The sequence below is a fragment of the Ornithodoros turicata genome, chromosome 6, assembly GCF_037126465.1.
Source record: "Ornithodoros turicata isolate Travis chromosome 6, ASM3712646v1, whole genome shotgun sequence".
In the NCBI taxonomy this organism is placed as follows: domain Eukaryota; kingdom Metazoa; phylum Arthropoda; class Arachnida; order Ixodida; family Argasidae; genus Ornithodoros; species Ornithodoros turicata.
This window is the reverse complement of record NC_088206.1, coordinates 10,846,646-10,867,487: the sequence shown is the minus strand read 5'-3', so window position 1 is coordinate 10,867,487 and position 20,842 is coordinate 10,846,646. Positions and strand designations below refer to the sequence as shown.

At 45.1% G+C, this 20,842-nt stretch overlaps 1 protein-coding gene across 2 annotated transcripts in view; it reads right to left on the bottom strand.

The window, feature by feature from the left end:
• LOC135399046 (alpha-aminoadipic semialdehyde synthase, mitochondrial-like) overlaps nt 1–20,064 on the bottom strand; it is a 29,851-nt gene extending 9,787 nt beyond the window's left edge. Inside the window, exons 1-8 of one of the 2 annotated variants that reach the window (XM_064630694.1) lie at nt 19,645–20,064; nt 9,900–9,994; nt 9,006–9,143; nt 4,803–5,132; nt 4,590–4,736; nt 2,129–2,207; nt 1,878–2,005; nt 545–819 (exon numbers count right to left, since the gene is read on the bottom strand). In XM_064630694.1, the coding sequence (XP_064486764.1) occupies nt 545–819; nt 1,878–2,005; nt 2,129–2,207; nt 4,590–4,736; nt 4,803–5,132; nt 9,006–9,143; nt 9,900–9,989 (1,187 nt within the window). In that variant the 5' untranslated portion in view covers nt 9,990–9,994; nt 19,645–20,064. The remainder of the gene's footprint in view (nt 1–544; nt 820–1,877; nt 2,006–2,128; nt 2,208–4,589; nt 4,737–4,802; nt 5,133–9,005; nt 9,144–9,899; nt 9,995–19,644) is intronic. The other variant, XM_064630695.1, reaches the window with a different exon arrangement.
• Between the last annotated feature and the right edge of the window lie 778 nt (nt 20,065–20,842).

Below are 20,842 nucleotides of genomic sequence, written 5' to 3'. Positions count from 1 at the left end.
AAACAGCAAGCTGCTGTTACACAAAAGTATGTAATAAATTCTCAGTCAGATCGGTTTTCAATCATTCTCAACAATCAATGTTGCAAAAAAAGCATGTGGCATGCTAGGATGAAGAACCTTTTGTAAGAATCTGTAGGTGTTTCTGAAATATGCATCCGGAAGTTTACTGTATACTGATGTTCTGAGTAATTATTAATTATATCTGTTGAGAAAATTATTCTCTACTTTGTTAAAGTATTCTTACGGTTATGAAGACATGTTGGAAACACTGGACCAAATACAAAATGCAGCTAGTCAAGAATTAATTTATGAATAAAATTTTACAGCACAAGGCTGGCTAAAAAAAATGGTAATCTTTGCTTGCCAGTATCTGGTGCAAGGCTCACCAAGTAGGTTACAGAGCGATTAGTGCCATATAGAGAAAGCACTATGAAATTTGTTCAGCCGCTACTGCACAGGAAGTGTTCAAGAAGTCTGTGCATGATGTACTGTGGTAGCAGACAAAGCAAGTCATGGCAGAGATTGTAATTTTGCAAGAAATTACCTCTCAGAGTTCTTGTGCTGGTCCGCGTCATAGAGGCAAAAGGGAGCATCTATGGTAGTGCACTCATTCATGAATTCAATCGAACCCCCAGGGTCTGCACTGATGTCGCAGATTGCGAGCAGCCGATGAGGTAGACTTGGGGCCCCAGCACTGCTGGGCAGCCATGGCAAGTTCGTAGGCTGCAGGAGCTTCTTTGCATCTGGGATGGTCAGCAGCTTCGGTGAGTTCACTGCCCAGTAGATGCCATTCACAATCACAGACGCGTATGGGGCGATCTGCACGGATAAGTGGGACGTCAGTGAGGAACATGTCCGTATGCAGGCACAGTCCGAAGCATGTTCACGTCCTGGCGTTGTGCCATACTCACAGACAACTCAAGTACTGCAGAGAGGAGCGGCAAAAGGATCGCTATGATTGGCCAGGTACACGTGGTAGCCAACCCCAGTGCCCCCTATTGGCACCTGTCTGCAGTGCTTGAGTTGATCCCGAGTACAGGACCCACACTTGGAGCTTGCTTTCTGCTGGAAGAAAATTTGAAGGATGTTTCTGACTATCTTGGCTATGAGTATCCTACGAAGTGATCTGATCATGAAAATGCCGCAGAGGAACCCCTTGATTCTTACTGGGCGATTTGAATGAAAATCCAAATGAATTTGTACAAGTAGCTGTATGTTACATTGGGTGAAATTACAAGAGTCTTTTTTTAATGCGTTCACCCTTGGTGGTAAAGTACTTGACTGTATGGTGCATATCACGAATACTCTGTGACAGAAAGTCTTTTGGCCATGTGTATGTACACAGGGCTCTTGACATCAGCCAACAGTTGTGACTGAAAGTTCTTTAGTTTTGGTGATGAGTGCTGCCATTCTTTGCTTGACTGCTTCGTCTCTGGTTTGTAATACTAATAGTGGACCCAGCTCTTATTCCCAGTCACGATACAAGTCAAAGTCGAAAAGCTCCATCCATGTGTCTCATGACACTGACAACTCCTGACAAGCACCCACCTGCATTGCTTGTAATAGGGGCATTTAGCTGGCAGGACACACTTTGCTGACACAATTAGTCACCTTCGTACTTCAAGGCACCCCAAGTACTGCGGTAAGCACATTCTGTAGCAGCAGAAAATAACCCCCTGCCTCTAACTATACTTGGCTTGTTTGCAAGCATCGCTGAAGCTGCTTAGTGGAGCAAGAAGGAACAACGAACAAAATTGTTTCTTCCGCTACACATGGCTTTATCTACATCTCCCTCTGCACTGCCTTCTTTTGCCGTACTGAGGTGCACCATGGCATATTACTAGGATAAATGTCTAGGATGGACTAGTGCAACTTACATCCTTTGAGAAGGTTGAGTAGTAATTCTCTGGATGCTGTTCACAATCCTCAGGGTCATACTTGTCATCCTCGATCCGTCTATAGTGGTCGTCCCTGCTCACCACAGTTCCGTACACCTTGTTCATTGCTGAAGAATGCACACCACCAGGAGCAAGCCTCGTTGTTAATATGTGCACCAAGGTTCTCTGCCGTCTCTATTGCAATCGGCTCAAAAGCAGGGCGTTAGGGTGGCTTGACGAGAGATACCTACATCCTTGTTCGGCGACTTCAGGCAGGTCTTTCGGGTCCACCCACTCGCAGGGCAAGTCTAGGAAGATGTCTTGTGCTCCCTAAAATTAATAATCATATACCTATTTGACACACGTAGCACATTTTCAAGAAACTCTCGTGCAAAAAATCAATCCTGCAGGGCCTGCTTTCATCAGCGATTGAGTTTCGACCAATGTAACCTCAAACTGACCCAAGAACTTCAGACAGGGGTCTCAAAATGGGAGAACGGTACAGCGCAATCCCATTAATTCGAAATCTGTTAATTCGAAATCTCTTAATTCGAACTGACGCTCGGGTCCCGTGTATTTGTCATATGTAGTTCAGTAGGAGAAAACGCCCCGTTATTTAAGCATGTAAGCCCGACATATAAGATTGCCCGGCCGCGCTCGCCTCCCGAATACGCATCGGCCCGGAAACGCCCGGCCGCGCGCTGCTCGCGACGTTTTTCCAGCGTCAAAACGTCGCGTGCACGCAGTGACCTTGCACGCGCGGCGATGAAACGCCCGCGGGGCGACGCATACAGAGCGAGCGTTACCGTATGCGTCGACCACAAGCGTTTGTTGGAGGAATGTGCCGATGCTGTTATTTTCTACGGTGTCGGCGTTCATTCGTTCCAGATGTCGTTGAAATGTAGAAGTCAATTTCGTGTGGTGGAAATTGGCTCAAAAATTTGTGCGATTTACTGATACCCAACTTTGGCTGCCACATATCACCGCGATTTATGTCAGAGGAACAAGGAACGAATAACCGCAGAATGATGCCTGTTACGCGTGGTCGGCAAAGCAAGTAAACCACGCTGTTTTAAGGGGATCAAGATATTCGCGGGGTTCGCGACTGGGTTGGGCTGAACCATAGGTGGGGAGTAACGCGTTACAAAGTAGTGCGTTACCGGTAACGCGTTACATTCGAGTAGTGAAATATGGTAACGCATTACGTTTGGGAGAAAAGTAATGAGTAACGTAACGTCATTACATTTTTAACAACTAACGCGTAACGGCGTTATGCGTTACTGCGTGTTCGGGAACTTGAAAGCTTGAGCGAGGACCGTGCCTGCAGAATTCGGGAAAATCCCGGATTTTTTCTATTCATCTTCAACAATGACAAGAAGGTCACATCGACACCCACGAAGAACGCAAAAGAAGGGTTGTTGACCTACCCTGGTTGAGGTGTCACCTTTGTTTACCACCTCTGTTTTTCACTCCCTCTGGTATTTTTCCGACGAATGGGGCAAAAGCGGCAGAAAAATAGCCTCTACCCTCTGAACAAGTAACAAAGTACCAAGGAATTGGCCGTTTGAATTTGTACTGTATGAGATAAAAGGTCACCGTCTCTATCAACCTTGACAAGGAACACTCACTGGTCATTAGGCGTTCTCTCAGCCCAACGGGCGAAGCTCACCGATGAAAATTTTGAACATCAACTACTTCTGCGTTGCAATAAATCGTACATGTAAGTTGTGTTCATACGTGACCCTTGTTTTTGCCCAACATTGCTTGTATTGATTTGCGGAATGCACTTATGTGACTCAACCAAAAATGGTACAACAAAATATAAGGACAACTGGTGAAGTAATGCAAAAGTAACGGCATTACTTATCAGAAGTAACGGCGTTAGTAACGCGTTACCTACTACCGCAACAGTAACGAATAACGTAACGCGTTACTTTTCGAAAAAGTAGTGAGTAACGGTAGTGCACTACAAAATAAAAGTAACTTCCCCACCTATGGGCTGAACGTCGCAAACGATGTTGATTCAGTCGCGGCTGAAGAAACGAATGCAACCGCATATTAACACATTTTCTACCCTGAGGTGTTTTGATGCTTCCCTGTACACAAATGTTGCAATTAATTAGTCATTTTTACGGAATCACGTGAATGCGAGTGTGCGGTAAGTTCTAGCAAGCCATGACGCGTCTCCCATGCAGTTAGTATGTGATACCACGCAATCATGTCCCCATTCAGAGCAGCTCCCTGTAATTCGAACTCCCCTTTATCCGAACAAATCTACAGTCCTCTTCGAGTTCGAATTAAAGGGATTACGCTGTAACGCCACGGTAATACCCTACTGCTCAGACCAGTGGTTTACCCAGAATTTCGTCCGTGATGGAGTGTTGGGCTCCCAAAGGGGGTGTATTTACATGCTTTTTTAAGATTGTGCAATCTCACAAACTTTTAAGGGGTCTGCTCCAGATCTTTTTGGTGGGGTCTTCGGGGGTCTTCGGGGGGGGGGGGGGGTCTGGATAAATCACTGGCTCAGACTATGCAATATACGTCAACAACTTGGACTTAACGAACCATGGCTAATTTAAAGCAGCGAATTTATGGCAAAGCCCCCACAATGTTCTCTGTATGCTTTGCGTGCGCACATATACGAATCGGCCGGACTTTTTTTTTTTTCGTTTACCATGACCATAATTATATGCACGAGAAGAGGGAGCTCACCTGGGACACATTGCCTGTTCCAGTGAAAACAAAGGTTAGGGGTCCAATAGAGCGTGGCATCATCCCAAGAGCAATCTCATACCCTGCGTCTCTAATTGCCTGTTTTGCCATGCCACTGTTCCTGTAGTTGTGGGCTGGACCTATGTGCTGCGATGAAGAACGAAATGTACACCTATATTACTACACGCAAATATAAGCAGCAACGCTACAAACCATAAAAGGTGTATGGTGTCCGAGGGCCAGGAGTCTGAGACCCAGGCCATGTAGAATGTTAATCATTCCAGCCTTTCCCGCGTACTTTCCAAAGGCCACCACACGTTGCCCGTTGCTGTCGCACATGCGCTCGTAGTCGATCAGCCGGATGCCTCTTTCCAGGATGACATCCAGCATGGGCATGTTGGCCTCTTGAGCCTTGATGGTGTGCGAGAAGAAGGCGTACGTCTTCTCCGGGTACAGCTGATCGATGGGAACCTGTTTCACACCGATGATGACCGGAACGTCCGAGATGTCTTCACGCATTTCTGCGCCGGCGTTCACGTACGCCTGCGACAAGTTAACAAATTTTGATTTACAACGATCAGCATTTGCTGAGTGGTGGAAAATACAGATTTTTTTTTTAAAGGTATAGTTTCAAGAGTGGGACGAGAGACAATTAGCAACAACGCAAACCCTGATCAGCAGGTATGCCATCGTTAGGGCAGGCTCCATTCCATCATTCATGGTTGCCCGTCCAGAAAAACTCTGCAGGCTAGCGAGAATGTTTTTTGTGACTGTTCACAAAGCTCACGGAGCATACAACACATGCTAATAATCCTCTAAATGCAAGCAATTAACGTGTTGCAAACCATAATCACTCATTATGTAACATTGTTTTGTAAGTAGCCATGCGCGAGACAGCAGATTATCTTAATTCGCTTTATCTGGTGAATGAAACTGAACATAATCACTCATTATGTAACAAATTGTTTTGTAAGCAGCATTGCGCGAGACAGCAGATTATCTTAATTCGCTTTTTCTGGTGAATGAAACTGAACAGCCAATACCTTCATTAGATATCTAGAACTTATTGCCTTTGCTTGTAGAATGTTACATGATCCCATTCATTTTAATCCTACCAATAATTGTCAAGATTCTTAAAGCATGTAGAAGATTCCCAGGTCATATATGACAAACTGTACAAATATGAAAGCTAGCAGACAACCGCCGCATTAAACGCAATACAACAGCATACTTTGCAAAATCTATACAAAACCACGAAATCATTCTTCCCAATGACGATCTTAGCTGATCTGGAGATACACTTTTTTCTCTTTTCTGTAGGACCAAAGCTGCGGCGAATGAAGCGCACTTTTTTTTTCTCGGAAACGTGCAGTGCGTCCATAAGTTAGTTCCGTTTCATCGAAAGCCACAGATGTTTTCGTAGTCCAGTACGTAAAAAAGAAAAAGCGAGAATCTCCATTTTTTGCTGCTCCTGCTGGGTAGCAGACAAGAAATAAAATCGCGTTGTCAGCATCATCTTCGTGTAGAGAGGAGAACCAGGAGCACTTTCTACGGTGTAAGAAAATAAAAATAAAAAAACGCTGAGGAAAGCGAGATAACTGTACGGGAGAGGGGGAAACTGATGCAAGCTATGGGCCTTTTGCTTCTTCTTCATCTTCCTCGGCGGGATCATCGTGGATAACATCGCGTAGATAGTAAAAGCTGATGAACTCCATAGTGAAGGAGGCCTGAGCGTGGGCGCGTGTTTGTTTTTGCCCACACTCAGGCTTTTTACAATGGGATCATCGTAGCATCGGTGTAGCGATTTTTGTTTATCCGCCTGACTGGGAAGAACGGAATTTTTCCTGAATATTTTCTCCCACCAACATCGTATGGCAACGTAAGAAAGTCGATGCAAACCGCAAAACATTGTTACGCCCATCGAAGTAAAAAAAAAAAAGTAAAGCTTTTATGCGAATCTTAAAATGGACGATAAAAGAGATAGGGCGCAGACTAACTGGTGCATGATGATGAAGGAACGAATAACCGAGAGACACGGGACACGGGACTGAGAACTCCTGTGCTTGTCTTCGTGTCCCGTGTGTCTCGGTTATTCGTTCCTTCATTAAAATGGACGTCTTTATTTTCTCGTTTTTGCAAGTAAAATTCGTAACGGCAAAGTTGTCGTTATGGGTCTAAATTGATCAGCCATGGCTTAAAATTCCCCAGTATTAGTATACAAAGCCCGCCTATCAGTAGACTGGAGGAACGTTCATCCGATCAATGTTTATTTTAGCCGGTGTGTTTATTTATTTAAGTTTATTTTAGTCGGTGCCCTTCCCCTGTCGAACGCTTGGCGCGTCGCCGTCCGCGTCTCTATGCAGCAAGCAATTGGAGCCAAGACGTCGCAATCCGCAAGGGCACCCAAAAAGAGGGGCCTTCGTCTAGGACCCACACTTAGCATACGAGATTATTTTTCCAAAGGGCCGACCTACTTTCTTTAGGAACAGTTTTGTTTATCTTCCGTGTTAGTCCTGAGGTTCCGCGAACATGGTACTGTCGAGCTCCCGCAAGTGAAACTTGAGTGCGTACCAGGGTTTGCCTTCGGCCAGAATTGCTTTTCGTCCGTACCCACCCGCTCATTGTTGGCATCAGGACTGGCATTGAAATGGCCCGTTGTAGCGGTTGACGGCGTAGGCTGTAGAGCCAGCAGCTATCGTTATCGCTGGTTTCCTCGGTTCGTTTCGCTGGTTGGCTCAACCGACAATCCAACATCAAAATAAATAGCCTAATGAAAATAAATTAATAAAAATAAATAATTCACAGCTCGTACGACGTCCAGTTTCTCTGACCCACTTGCACACAGTTGCGTCTACCATTGTGCAGTATAGTAGGATGTTCCTCAAAGTGACACTGGCGCGATCACTGGTTCTTTGAATAACGCAAGTTGAGAACCACAGGTATAGACGATTGCTATATTGCCGCTGTAACCACTAACGCAATTACAATCCGTAACGAAACACCGAAACGGTGTTTTGCGCTACACAAGGCCTCATCACAAAGTCGCAGGACACTCTACATAACCGCTCCCGCCCATCAAAAAATAAATTAAATAAAATATAGAAAAATAAAAAAAAAACGTAAGGGATCAATGGCGTGTCGCAATGACTGATTTAAATGTTTTTGTTTCAAGCTCTATCTTTCTTTTCGTCTTGTCCTTTGCCCTCGCATGGCCCACATCTAGTGCCCTTCTCTGCCGCGTGCCTGATAACATCTATAGATTCGGTTGAACGTAGCTGCCTTCTACACAGCAGGTCTGGTCGCGTTTCGTTGGTCGTACACTGATCCCATACTGTCACACTACGACTGCGCTGCACAAAAACGACCAGCAGAATTCGCCATCATGAGGGACGCCACACTGCATTAATTTTGCCCACCTGAGGATTCCTTAGCGCGAGCGCGCGGAAACCTCAGCACATCGAAGACTGAGCAACTTGTACCCTGCTACCAAGCTGCTTTTCGTCCACGGTCAGGTTAAAGCAGATTCCTACTGCCGAGATATTCACGTAAGATAAGTATTTAAAGAGATTGAAACATTAAAACAATTTATTTTACTAAAAAAAACAAGCTTTCGGATGGAGTCCGTCCTTCGTCGGGTGCGATACATTTAACACTTGGCGCGAAAAAAAAAAAATACAAAAGGAGGAGCCTTCTTTTGTATTTTTGTTTTCGCGCCCTCAATCTTTTCTAATAATAATTTGTATTTCCTCTTCACCACCTTCTTCTCTGATGTACATTAGGATATACGAGTATATATCTCTCCCAAGCAGTGGCGTAGCCAGACTTCCAAGGTAGGGGGGGCTCGATACGAAAACTCGCCCTACTCCCCCCCCCCCCCCCGCCGCTGATCCTGGGCGCGACAACATGCACATACTCGTGCACGCCGCAAAATGCGGTTAAAACAAAGACCGAAAATAATTGATTTGGACGTGCACAATACGATTACATGTATAGGCTGTCATGTCCAATGAGGTGGTGTCACGAGATTGGAAGGATTCTGAAAAGCTCATACTTTGAAAACCATTCAAGAGTGCTGCTTAGACGCCATGATCTGTAAGAACTTTCGCGGTCGTCACACTGTCACCCCCCCCCCCCCCCCATATATATTATTTTCTCCTCGGATTTGCACGATTTCCGTGGGTCGGTCCGTGGCAGGTAGGGGAGCTCGAGCCCCCCCCTAGCCCCCCCGTGGCTACGCCACTGCTCCCAAGTGTTCAATGTGTCGCACCTGGTGAAGGACGGACTCCGTCCGAAAGCTTGTTAAATACTTATCTTATTCACTTGCGAGTGCTAGACGTTTCCCATTTTTGACTCAGATATTCACATAGTCGACAGACTGTTGACCGTTTCACTAGACTTGTGTATGGCGTCTCGTACCTGTATCGGGTAGGCCCGTCTGTTGGAGGGCTGGATGTAAACTTTCACTCCATTCTTGGTGAGGGCGCGAACGTGGTGGGGCGCCAGAGGTGCCCTTCGTTCCCACAAGGAGGTATCCTCGCGCCGAATAGCCACCGCCTAGGGCAAAAAAGAGCAAAAGCCCAATTAGGTAGTAAGCACACCGTTGATACTCGCTGCACACGCCTGAACTTCAACGGTTTCAATTAAAAGCGCTAAAAACACCACAAAGGACACACGGTCTGCGGTCGTCTGTTTGTTCGTTGGTTGGTGTGTACGCGTGATTTTGGTGTGTCTCTCCCTTGTGGTGTCTTTATCGCTTTTATTGAAAACATCCGAATACCTACAGGCTCAACGTGATACTTTAACACTGCGGACTAAATTTCGTGTCTTCCTGAATCTTGCCGAATTTTTGCCATTCAGTCCACGTATCTAACACTGTATCCCCCCCAAAATATTGTTTGTCAATGTGATGTAGAAGGATCACGAAATTGTTTTCTTTAAAAGTGTGACGTCACAGTTTCTGCAGACTTTCACGCGTCTGGCAACGTCACTCCTCCAAGGTCCTTTTCCAACTCCTCACCACAACTGCTAGTGTAGTCTTCCAGCGTGCTGAGAACAATGAGGAAGGTGCGCGCGCTGGTGCTAGGAGACAGACGTAATAGCTCGTGGTGACGTCTCTTGGTTTTGGAGAATCCGAAACTATGGAATTTTTCAGGTTCTTGTCGAAAATTTGTGGACTCGGTGATGTTCACTGACGACTTTTATATTTTTCTTTTAAATTATGTACTCTTTCAGCGAAGTTGATGTCATAAAAAAAAAAAATCCGTAGTGACGCACCTTATCGCTTCAATAAAAAGAGTCTCTTTAGCTTACCTTGCTGCTCGAGGCCTGCCATCTCGCCCATTGGCGAGCGACTGTGTGCTTCACGGCACTCTGCCGTGGGATTTTCACCATATGCAGCATTTTATCTGTAAAAAAAAAAGAACAACACGATTGAGCTCCCAAATTAGCTTTACAATACCCTTCACGAAGAAAATCGCACGAAGGCTACGACAGAACGAATTTCCGAAAGAAAGAGGGGGCGAAAAGGGTTCAGTCTTACTTTGTCACGTCGAATGCGAACGGAAAATAAATATCCTCGGAATCCAGTAGACCTATTTTTTTTTATTTTTTAAAGGAGAGGTTCACAAATCAGCTGTGCACTTATCACGCGACCTGAGACATCGGGCCAGACGGATATACTTAAGTGGTTGGGAGTGCGTACTGTCTGCGGAGCGGAGAAGGACAGAGAGAGAGAGAGTGAAGCCATTGAGATGCCTTCTGCTATTTATGATACATGAATGTTTCGTCTGTTGCCGCAATGGCTTCCCAGCCTGGTGGACGTACTGTCGTCTGCTCCCTGGCTTCCTCAAAATAAACTGATTGAGTGGAGCTACCTGTTCGCAAATTGTGCTCTAATGAAAGCGAAGGTGTGTGGATGGAATATTCTAGAATGGACACATATCCTGCACTGGTGACCTAGGAAAATCCCAACCCCCTGCTGCTGATTGCTCAAGGACGACCGGATAGCAGGCGGCGTAGAAAGAAGGAAAAGGAAATATGTACTTCGCATTCCCAAGAGAAGGTTACGAGTTCAAGTGCAACGAGAAGGTGCCCGTCGACGAGCGATTGAAGCGTGCTTGTGGTGATTGACCGTACTGGTATAGCGTGAGGTACAAAGGAGCTGGTGCTGGCAGCGGACAATATATCTTACACGTTTATTCAGAGGGAGGATATGGAAGGGCATCAAATAGGTCTACTGTACCGGCGCACAGATAAATTTAAGTAACAGCGATATTGTAATATACGGGTGGTACATAACGCAGTCAGCACGTTCGTTTTCTTTTTTTTTCTCTTCATTGTTACAACCTAAGCAGCGCAATGTACTGAAAGTCGAGTGCAATAGGGGTGGACGGGTAGGTGGAAGGCCTTGAACAGACTCGTGAAACTAAACAACATTGATAAGACATATACCGTCCACCCCTATTGCACTCGACTTTCAGTACATTGTGCTGCTTGGGAAGTCACATTGGCTTAGACGGGTCTGTTGTGTTTTGAGTGTTGATTTTGGATAATAAAATTATTATTATTATTATTTCTCTGCCATGCATAATTTCTAACGTTTACTGCGGCAACTTCCGTGCAATGCCCGTGCAACGCCGGCTCGAGAAATGGCATTGGAGCTTTAAGTTTTAATGTCATTCCTTAGCATCATGAGATACATGCTTTGCATCACGTAAATTTGCGAACTTAATTTCAACTTCATCTCATGATATGGCTACTTTAACATAGCAAGGGATAAAACGTTGTCCCATACATATTGTGCTACTAAAGTGCGGTTGGCGGTACTGCTGAAAAAAAAAAAAAAAAGCTATGCGCAAAGTTTTCGGCATTTCTTCCTGTAATTCGCAGTTTTTGTTTCCTAAGCTGGTAGCGCGACGTCTGGCAGCATTGAAAATCACTCTAACGAGGGTCGCCTTCATACCTCCAGAAACCGGATAGCTTCCGATTTGCGACACTAAACGTCACCAGCTTCTGGAAAACCGAATAAAAAATACGAATGGTTTCCCATACAGAAAACAGATTACAGCGCTATTCGGCGACAAGCAGTTGTCTATCCAGAATCGCAAGCAGTGGAGGGGGCGATGAAATTATGATTCAGTAACGGTGATCGTTTCTTGCATAGCCTATGGTTTGCTTTTCTTTTTTCTTGGTAACATAATACAGCTGTCCCATTCATTTCTCAGTATTTTATACGCACTTTTCCTTTGAAATTTTGAGTCTTGATGTTCTTCGCTATTCCTCTGGTGAAGAATAACACTCGAAGTATCAAAGGAAAAGTACGCATAAAATACTGAGAGACGAATTACACAGCTACGATGTTACCACGAAAAAAGAAAAGCGAACCATAGGCTATGCAAGAAAGGATGATCGTTAACTAATCATAACCCTCGAATGTAAGGTGATACAACATGTCTTTGACACTACGCGTGAATGTGAGATTTAAGGAATTGGTCGGGAGCTTGTCAGAAACTTCTGGGATGCAATACTCTCGCTGCCCTTTGCCATAGTTTGTATGATGAATATAAATCAGGGTGCAGCAGCTTGCCGAGAACTAGTAATTAGCTTCTTAAAGGCATCAAGACCAATACCCTCTTTGAAATGATCTTCACCGCATAGCACGCTCATAGCCAACCATAATCTCGAATGTTATCGTTATCTGCCCTGATTCGTTGTAAACGGTAGGCGTACGCCTTTTTTGTAACAGTTATGAACAGCATAAGTGTTCATTTTTAAGAGTGTTTTAATTTCATTTTTAAGAGTGTATACTTAGAGATTACGATCTCTCTTACATATAGCTTTCTTAATAGCAATGTGACAACTTGCAAACACTCCAGAGATGAAAGTACCGCGAATATTGTTTTCTGATAAGCAACATCTACGGAGTGCACATATCGGTTTCTTGAACGCTGCGTGCGCGGCTATCTGTTTGCACAGCAGCCGGGCGTTATCGCCAGACGATAAGAAGATGTCGCCCAGTAGCACAAGACAAGTTACTAGAATGATTTCTTGCGAAGGAAAAGGAATTTGGATAGCGTAAGGAATGAACAGATTAACTAAAAGGAAACATAACAAAATGAATATGCTTATGCAACCGATAAGGATGAGTTACCCCGTTGACTAATGTTATCAGGAGAGCTCACTGTTAAAAGATAAATGGCTAAGATGTCTGGATTAAACACGCGTACGTTCAACAGGTTCAATCTCTCTTTCTTTTTTCTTTTTTTCTGAGCAATTTCACTACTCGCTCCGAGATCGAACGGTCTCGCCGCACTGCGGAGAAACGATGTACTACCGTAGTGTGGACTAGAAAAGTGACCTTGCCGCCCCCTATATGTCGATCTCGCAGCCAATAGTGTGCCATGGCGGCGCGTGATGCTTTGATAGCCAATTAAACGTGCGAATTCATTTCACCGAATGGCAAATTAAATGTCCCAGCCGCAGCCAGTACGTGTGACACAAAAATGCGGCCGCGTCCTGATGCAAGTTTTTAAGCGCCTCGTTAACGCATGCTACGTACCCTTTATGACAACACAAAGTCATCTTCGGGGACGGTAATTCAATACGTGCAGTAACATGCAAGTAATTTGAAAAATAAAAATTCGAAAGATGTCACGCTGTTGCCCGATTATTGCAGAGCTAAAGGACATCATCGTCAAGGATACTCAGTTTAAATTTAAGAAACCGAAGATAAGTGCATGACGGGACCGCGACTGCTGCGACACATGGATTGTGTAACAGACTGACCAGAAAATCGGCCGAATCCACTTTCCGAACGGGAGAGATTATTGTCCGCGGAATAAAAGGATGTCCTAACACGACGCTACCCAACCACGAAAATAAAAGTTATACCCACTGGAATGATGCAACGTGGCACCAAATCTTCCTTGCCTCAATTCCCCCAGTCCTTACACAGAATACGCACACACACAGCAGGCTACGTCACCTTATGAAGGTTAGATGTTCGTTAAACCAGAACAGTCACTTGTAGTCGCCATTTTCGTGGGCCCTTCCTGGCATAGTAGATGCAACGTCGGAATGATTGGCGCACCAGATAACCTTCGCCACCTCACAGGCCAGTCTTATCGAATAATATAGCGCTCATCCCGATATCACCTGCGCTATTATCTTTGTGAGAGGCAGTCCCGAAGGCTGATTACAGACACATGCCTCCGCAAGCAGCCGTCGCTGAATGGACCCAATCCTAGCAAAGGGATATGATAGAAAACGACGTGAACTGATTTCGCGGATTTGTATCATGGACGGTCGTGTCTGCCAGTTGATTGATTGATTGATTTTAGATTTATCTGGCGCAAGGATAACACAGATCATGCTCTGGCAGTTGTGAACTGTTTCGAGGTGCTCGTCAAATAAATGTGCGTGGATTTCGCAATGTATTTACTCGATCGAAATGCCCAGACACTTTCGGAGACAGTAATGCAACGTGAATAGCAAGTTCTCCTTTGTGTTTTGGTACTAGTTGAGCTATTAACTATATGGATTGAGAAGGGAAACTTACAGCGTTCCGAATAGTTATAAAGTCATGCGAGGTGGCTGGCATTCGCCCCCACTTTCACACAAAGCAATTTTTTTCACACCTCCTCTGCCGGGCGTTCACGTTGAATGCCACCAGGAGAGCACGTGCTCATTCGTCCTCATCATTTTCCTTCACTAGGCACTGACGATGACAATTTGGGTTTGCGATAGCAGCTCGCGCAGCTCAGATCAGCCAACGTTGTACCAGCTCAATGGTTTGCGTGGCCATGTCACTTCGAGACTGGGAGGTACCCGGGTTCGAATCCCGGTGCCGGCAGCGCTCTCTGGGGATTTTCCTGGGTTTTCCTCAGACGCTGTCAGACATACGTCGGCACAGTTTCCTTAGAAGTCGGCCCAGGACGCACATTCCCCAAGGGCGCTAGTCGTGAGGACGACAACGACGAGCCCTTTCAGCACCACCGCCTTGGGTTTGTGACTTCGCTCACTGACAAATGAAATACGAGTAAAGGACAGCGTTAGGAACTCACTTCACTTTTCTGCAACTATAGTGCATCGCCGACTTCTCGCCACCGAAGCCTCCAAGGCGAAGCACGGAATGGTCGATGCGTGTCTGGAGCCCAGATGGCTGTATACGTGCGATTCGTGAGAACGAAAGCATTAAATGAACGACCGCGCCGGGTATGCTTGTATAGGAGCTCCATTATTTCCAGTTCATTCGACCTAGATCTCGATAGCTGAAGGATCGTCTTTCCAGGAGTGCACAGCTAATTTTGTTGACACCAGACTTGGGTAGTAGTCGCAAGTAACTCGTAACTGTACCTATATAATTACTTTTTACTACCTGCCTAGTTACTCTTTGCTGAAGTAACTGAATGTAAGTTCCTCAGGTATTGCGATATTTGCCACGTGTCAGTTCTCTGTAGTATTATTTTGTTCCCTATAGTGTTATTTTCTTCCCTATAGTGTTATTTTGTCGTGTTTTCGAGTACCCTGCAGTTCTTTATCTCACACGCAGAAAGAATGGGCTTATACTGATTGATTGATTGAGATGCAAAAAATACTGAGATGGACTTAGACTAACTCACACCGTGCTGTTAGGTCCCATAGGAAATTCAGTGTTTATAACACAGACAGTATATAGCTATGCTTGGACAGTACAAGTGCTAAAACAAGTTTTTGAGTTCGTTAATTCTGTTTTCTTTTCAACACTGATATGAGAACTTTCAGTTGAGCATGCGGAATAAGAAAAAGGTGTTTATTTATAAAGGCATTCCTTTTGCACGCCACACACAAGAGATAAAAAAAAAGTAGAACCATGCAGAAACGCGTGGGTATTTTTGTCTGAGAAATACCAATTCTCTTCCTTGTATCCTCAATTATAGCCTAATTTCCTTCTGCTGTTCTACGGCTGTACACTCGTATTTGGTTGTATTAGTGATATTTTAGGCTAGTTTAGTGTTTATGACATCTTTAGGTTTATTTAATGATTTTAGGTTAATTCAATGCGGCTTTGGCACTTTGCCTTGCCTCCACAAAACCCATTTCGACTGTGAGGTGAAGCCGACTTGCGGAATGGTGACGCCGACCAAAACAATGCTCCGAGAACTTCTTAGCCGTTGCACATCCCAAGTTCTTGTCAGCGTATCCAACATTTACATCTTGTGGTCAGAATAACATAACTTTCGTTCCGTCAGAGGATCAACATATTCGAGGCTGTCAACCAATCAACCTAAAACAAGAACGTGCTCTCCCGCAGCTGGAAAAAAAAAGTTCGTGCACGACCCCTTTGATTCTGTACGCGTAGAAGCGACACAAAGTACGCGTACTCTGTGTGCTACATACTCGCATCAACTGCGTGACAATTTGACAGTCCCCTGCAGGGTAGAGAGGGGGCAGAGTGCGCTAGCAGTCAGAGGGATTCGCTTCGAGCTCCACTTGATCTTTGCTGCAGGTTGAGTTGAAGTGGCAGGCACGATAAAATGTTTAAACACGAAACGATACCGGCGACATTCTTCACGAAAGTCAAAAACACATTTGCGGTACATATTTGTCTCCCTCTCTCTCCCTCTTTTGTTGCAAAGCTTCTGCTCGCATTGTAGCAACTGCACAGTAAATTCCGTTAGACATATCGCGTGCAAACGCGTTGTCCTATGACACACACTATTGCGAGTTTCATACATCACAGAAAGGTGGTTTGTAAAACATCCTTATGTGCATGTTGTATTCGGCAGCAGACATCATCTCAAGGGCATATTGTACATAAGGCGGTATTCTAGGGCAGTGTATTCCATTTTGAGCACTGTTTCAGATGGGTGCTTCGCAAATGCCTTTTTCAACACCAAGTTAAAAATCTGTCTTTTTTTTTTTTTTTTTTTTTCAGTTTAGCCTACGGAACTAAAATGGGGTGTTTATTAAAAACATAATCCCTTCTTACACACTGAAAAGTATATAAATACTGTCTGGTGGCATAAATTATGTTTGAGAGCACTTTATTACTAGAACTGTTATTGAAATTATGTTTGAGTAGAGCACTTTACGTTAACTTTCATTTTGTTGTCTTCGTGGTAATACTTTATTACCGAATTTCGTATAAAGAAGGTATTATTCTGCAGAATAGAAGAACCTGAGTTTGAGTATAATAGGGAGTGACATTTTCGGGTTAACAGCCTTTCTCAGATTCGAGGGGTAAAAATCGGGCGATAATTGTGCCTTCGGGTGTTTTGACCGTGGCCTATTGATCGCCTTGGTCGCCATATAGAAGGTGAGCTACGACAGCTGTCTCACGTAACTTAGTCGTACACGTCGGTAGACCCGGATGGCGCTGTGCATTGGAACAAACAATAGTGATGGCAGAAGGTTTCGCACCTCTAGCTACAAGGTGAACCTTCATCGATTTCTCTCGCTGCACGAATCGAGACGCACAATTGATCCTGATTTCTATAAAGTATATTTTTCCTCTGGGAGTTTTTTAAATCTTTTTTTATCGCAGCTCTTTTCCCCCCGGTACATTCAGCTTTAATTTTTTTAACATACTACAAATGGTATCAAACAAGAACGATAAAAACGACATTAAAAGATGGACTACATTTGTGATAGAAAATATTGGAATATGAGGATAAATTGATTTGCTCGCCATCAAATAACATTTCTAGACTACCAAACTTGTATACGACCATGTCCCAAATTTTTCTACGTATACGCATCGATACAAACACATTTCGTTTTGCAAGCAACTGTTGCCATGCACTCTCATCATTTCCCCGCTAGAATCTTGCCGTTTGACTTTCACGGAACACACTTCCGACGGAAATATATTCAAAGCGAATAAAAGGTCACGTCCGTAGACTTTCAAGTATGCAGGAGCCTCGTTCATAAACGTGCGATCCTTGAACAAGCGCTCTTCGTAGCGAGCGCGCGGAGGCCACGGATTGCAAGGAAGCAGACCAAGGTCATAAAGATAGTGAGTGAACTTTTTCAGTCACTCTCCACTGCCGTGGGGGTCGGTTGACGAACCTCCACCGTGCGCTACTTCTCCTGGCACTCTTAATCCGTCTCGCCTAGATTTCGAACCAAACATCGACCGAAACTTGAAACTATGGAATTCGTCCAGTAATTAAGATCGGTGCAAGGCCAACGTAATGACTGGATGAACTACCTCGAAATAATCATCGACTGCACGCAGTAAACTTCTATTGAAGACTGTGGAGGGGATGAGCCACTTCAACGCTTGATAAAGCGGCTTATGCGTCGCCAGTGAGCAGGGAGGATAATGATTACATTGTGTGTATTGTCATCAAGTAGAAGGACTAACCTATGGAGGTAGATATGTGCGACCTCTGTCTGTCTCTTCTATTCATCTGAACATTCATCTTCATCATCACTCACCATCTTCTCCCCCTCCAGCAATGGGATAGAGTGCTGCTTCAGCGGCGAAACATCCCACTACATCGTCATTACTTATTTGTTGTTGTTGTTGTTTCTGTTCTATTTGTGTGTTGTACTGGTATCGAAGTGGAAGAGCAACTACAGGGATTGGCGGACTAAAACGTACGTTTCAAACGTACTTAGAGTTCTGTGTACTGTCACTACTACTGTCAACTGCCTATTGAGGATAGGGTAGCGTGTATTGTCATCAAGTACGAGAACTACCTACTCCATATAGGTAGGTCCTCTGTGTGATGGCAATACACACCTAGGGAGGTGGTGGTATGGAGGTATGAAGACAGTGTGTGTTGTGTGTGTATTGCCATCAAGTACGTAGGAAAACTGTATAGTGTCATCAAGCAAGGCAACTGTGGGAGTGTGTATTGCCATGAAATAGGGAGCTTACATATGGAGGTAGACCCGTTTACACGGACTCCAACTAGACAACAATGAAGACGACACTACGGATATTGAATGACGAGTGTAGCAGAACGGGAACGACGAACCCACAATAGTCGTAATCAATATGGGCGCAGCATTCTGCAGTGTGTGCACTTATAAATATATCGCACTTACATCGATTTATAACGATACGTCAGTGCTCAAAGCGGTGACAACCGCCACCTCACGTTAACGTGTTGACCGAAAAGGAATGGAAATAGGCAATGTTTACCTAATCACCTCCGCAACATATTTGATCGGAGAGCAAATTGCGCGTAGATTTTCCGTAATAGCATCCTTGTATCAACCATCGTGAACACTAGAAGAACTCATCGCAAGCTGAAATATGTGGTCGCGTTTGACTATATTTCCAATATTTCCACGTATTGTCTGAGCGAACTCGGAAGGAGTCTAGTGTGGAGTGAGTACACGTTGCGCAAAGTATCACGCCATGATGTATGTGACTTCCGAAGGTTAGGCAACAGGTGCACGCCTCTCTGAGCCGCATTTGCCGAGGCAGGGTTGTGAAACAAAAAAGAGATTACGTACAAGCCACAATGGATTACGTGCAATTTGAGGCAGCAGCTAGGTCTCTCTTCAATTCCGATGTTCACCTTGGAAGGGACAACACACTGAGCTTACTCTTCGTTGTAGGGCGAAGGCAGTAGCATTTTTTTAAAGGCATTATGGTCGAGCATTATTCGTTGTCCCATTCTCCAGTATTCAATAGAATACATATCACGTTTGCACATTTTACGTCCGGCCGCAGTAGGCAGGTTTATGTCCGCCATGGTGTATTGTGGGAGAGGGCGTGGTGTTGTTATTTGCGAATAGACAAGGGAAGCGTAATGCATATGACAGCGTGACACGACGGAGATGGCTGCTAAAACAAAGAGCCACAGTTACTCAATCGATGCTTGCTTCCGTACCGCAGCCTTGTTCGATTATTGAACGAAATACATTCTCAATTCGAACATGTACCGATAACATTGATGGAAAAAAAAAAGAATTTTCACCATAAAGGCCCTCAACACCTGACACGTTCAAACCGATCGCAAGCCGTGACACGTCACGAGCATTAGCAAGGACGTTCGAGATCTAATTAAATGCGCGGCACGCTTCATACGCTCATGCACACGCATACACAGCCACCCACCTGTTTACAGACGAGCCAGGAATACTCGCTCAGGGTCCAACAATCACGGTGCACGGGCTCTCGCTCAGACCAGGCAGAACAACGGCGAACTTGGGTCTCGGTATAACAAAAGGTGGGCTGCATCCACGGCGCTTTCGCTGTCGGCGTTGTGTGGCCCGACGTTCTCAACGCCAGGACAAACTTACAATCTCCGCCGATAAGAAGGTGGGGGGGAAGGAAATAAGATTACACCCTTCTCGGTTCGATAATCTTCCGCGCAGAAGTGAAGACAGTGTGTACACACGGCACGGGAGAGTGATCCAAGGCACGGTGGAGTAACGGCGCCTCCAAAGAGACGGCTGCTTATGGGGGCCAGAAACGAAGGGTAGGAGGGTGACGATCGTTCGCGAGAGGGGAGGGAAAGGGAGGAGAAAGGGAAAAAGCCGCAGCAGGAAGCCAGGGTGGCTGGCTGGCTACTGCAGCTGAGTGCGCATGTGATAGTGGTATTTGTGTGCTTTTGCTGGTTACGAAGCTGTTTGCGTGTATTTACGGGACTCTGTCCGGTCCCAAACTATATCGGGAACTGGGTGCATGGGAGTAAAAGGGGGTGTGGCTTTGTTTTGCGTCCTTTCTGGCACGATGTGGTGCACTGGGGCAGGAAGTGGGGCGCGTCTAATTATGGAAAGGGAGTCGAAAGGGTTGTGTTTATCACGGGAGGGGACCAGTTCTGTCATCTTCTTTCGCGCTGTGTGTATGTTGTGCTGGGATGAAATTTGTGAATTCACGCGGAGGGATATTTCAGGATTATTGTTTAAGTTGAACTCAAGTGTCCTTGAGCATTTCGAATTTGTAGGGAATGTCGTTGCATGTAGACCGTGTCCCATGACTTCCATGTCGATTCGGTGGGGGTGGGGGTGACACGTATATTTACTGGCTGGAAGGGGGGGGGGCGTGTTGACAAAAATCCTTGCCTGTCCTATAATATTGTAAGGCCACATCAATATACTCCAATAGTGCCGATAGCTAGTAAAGCCACCCTGCTCAGTGCAGTCTAAAAGGGCGTGCATAAAAGGGCCATGGAAGAGAGGCCGAGACAGTGTCTTATTCCGTATACTTTTTATTCGTGCTTCTTCACTTTTTACGTTGTATAGGACGCAGGACCAGAATGTGGGGAAGCACAGAACATTGTGTACTATATAGTAAGCCCGGAGGTTCTGTC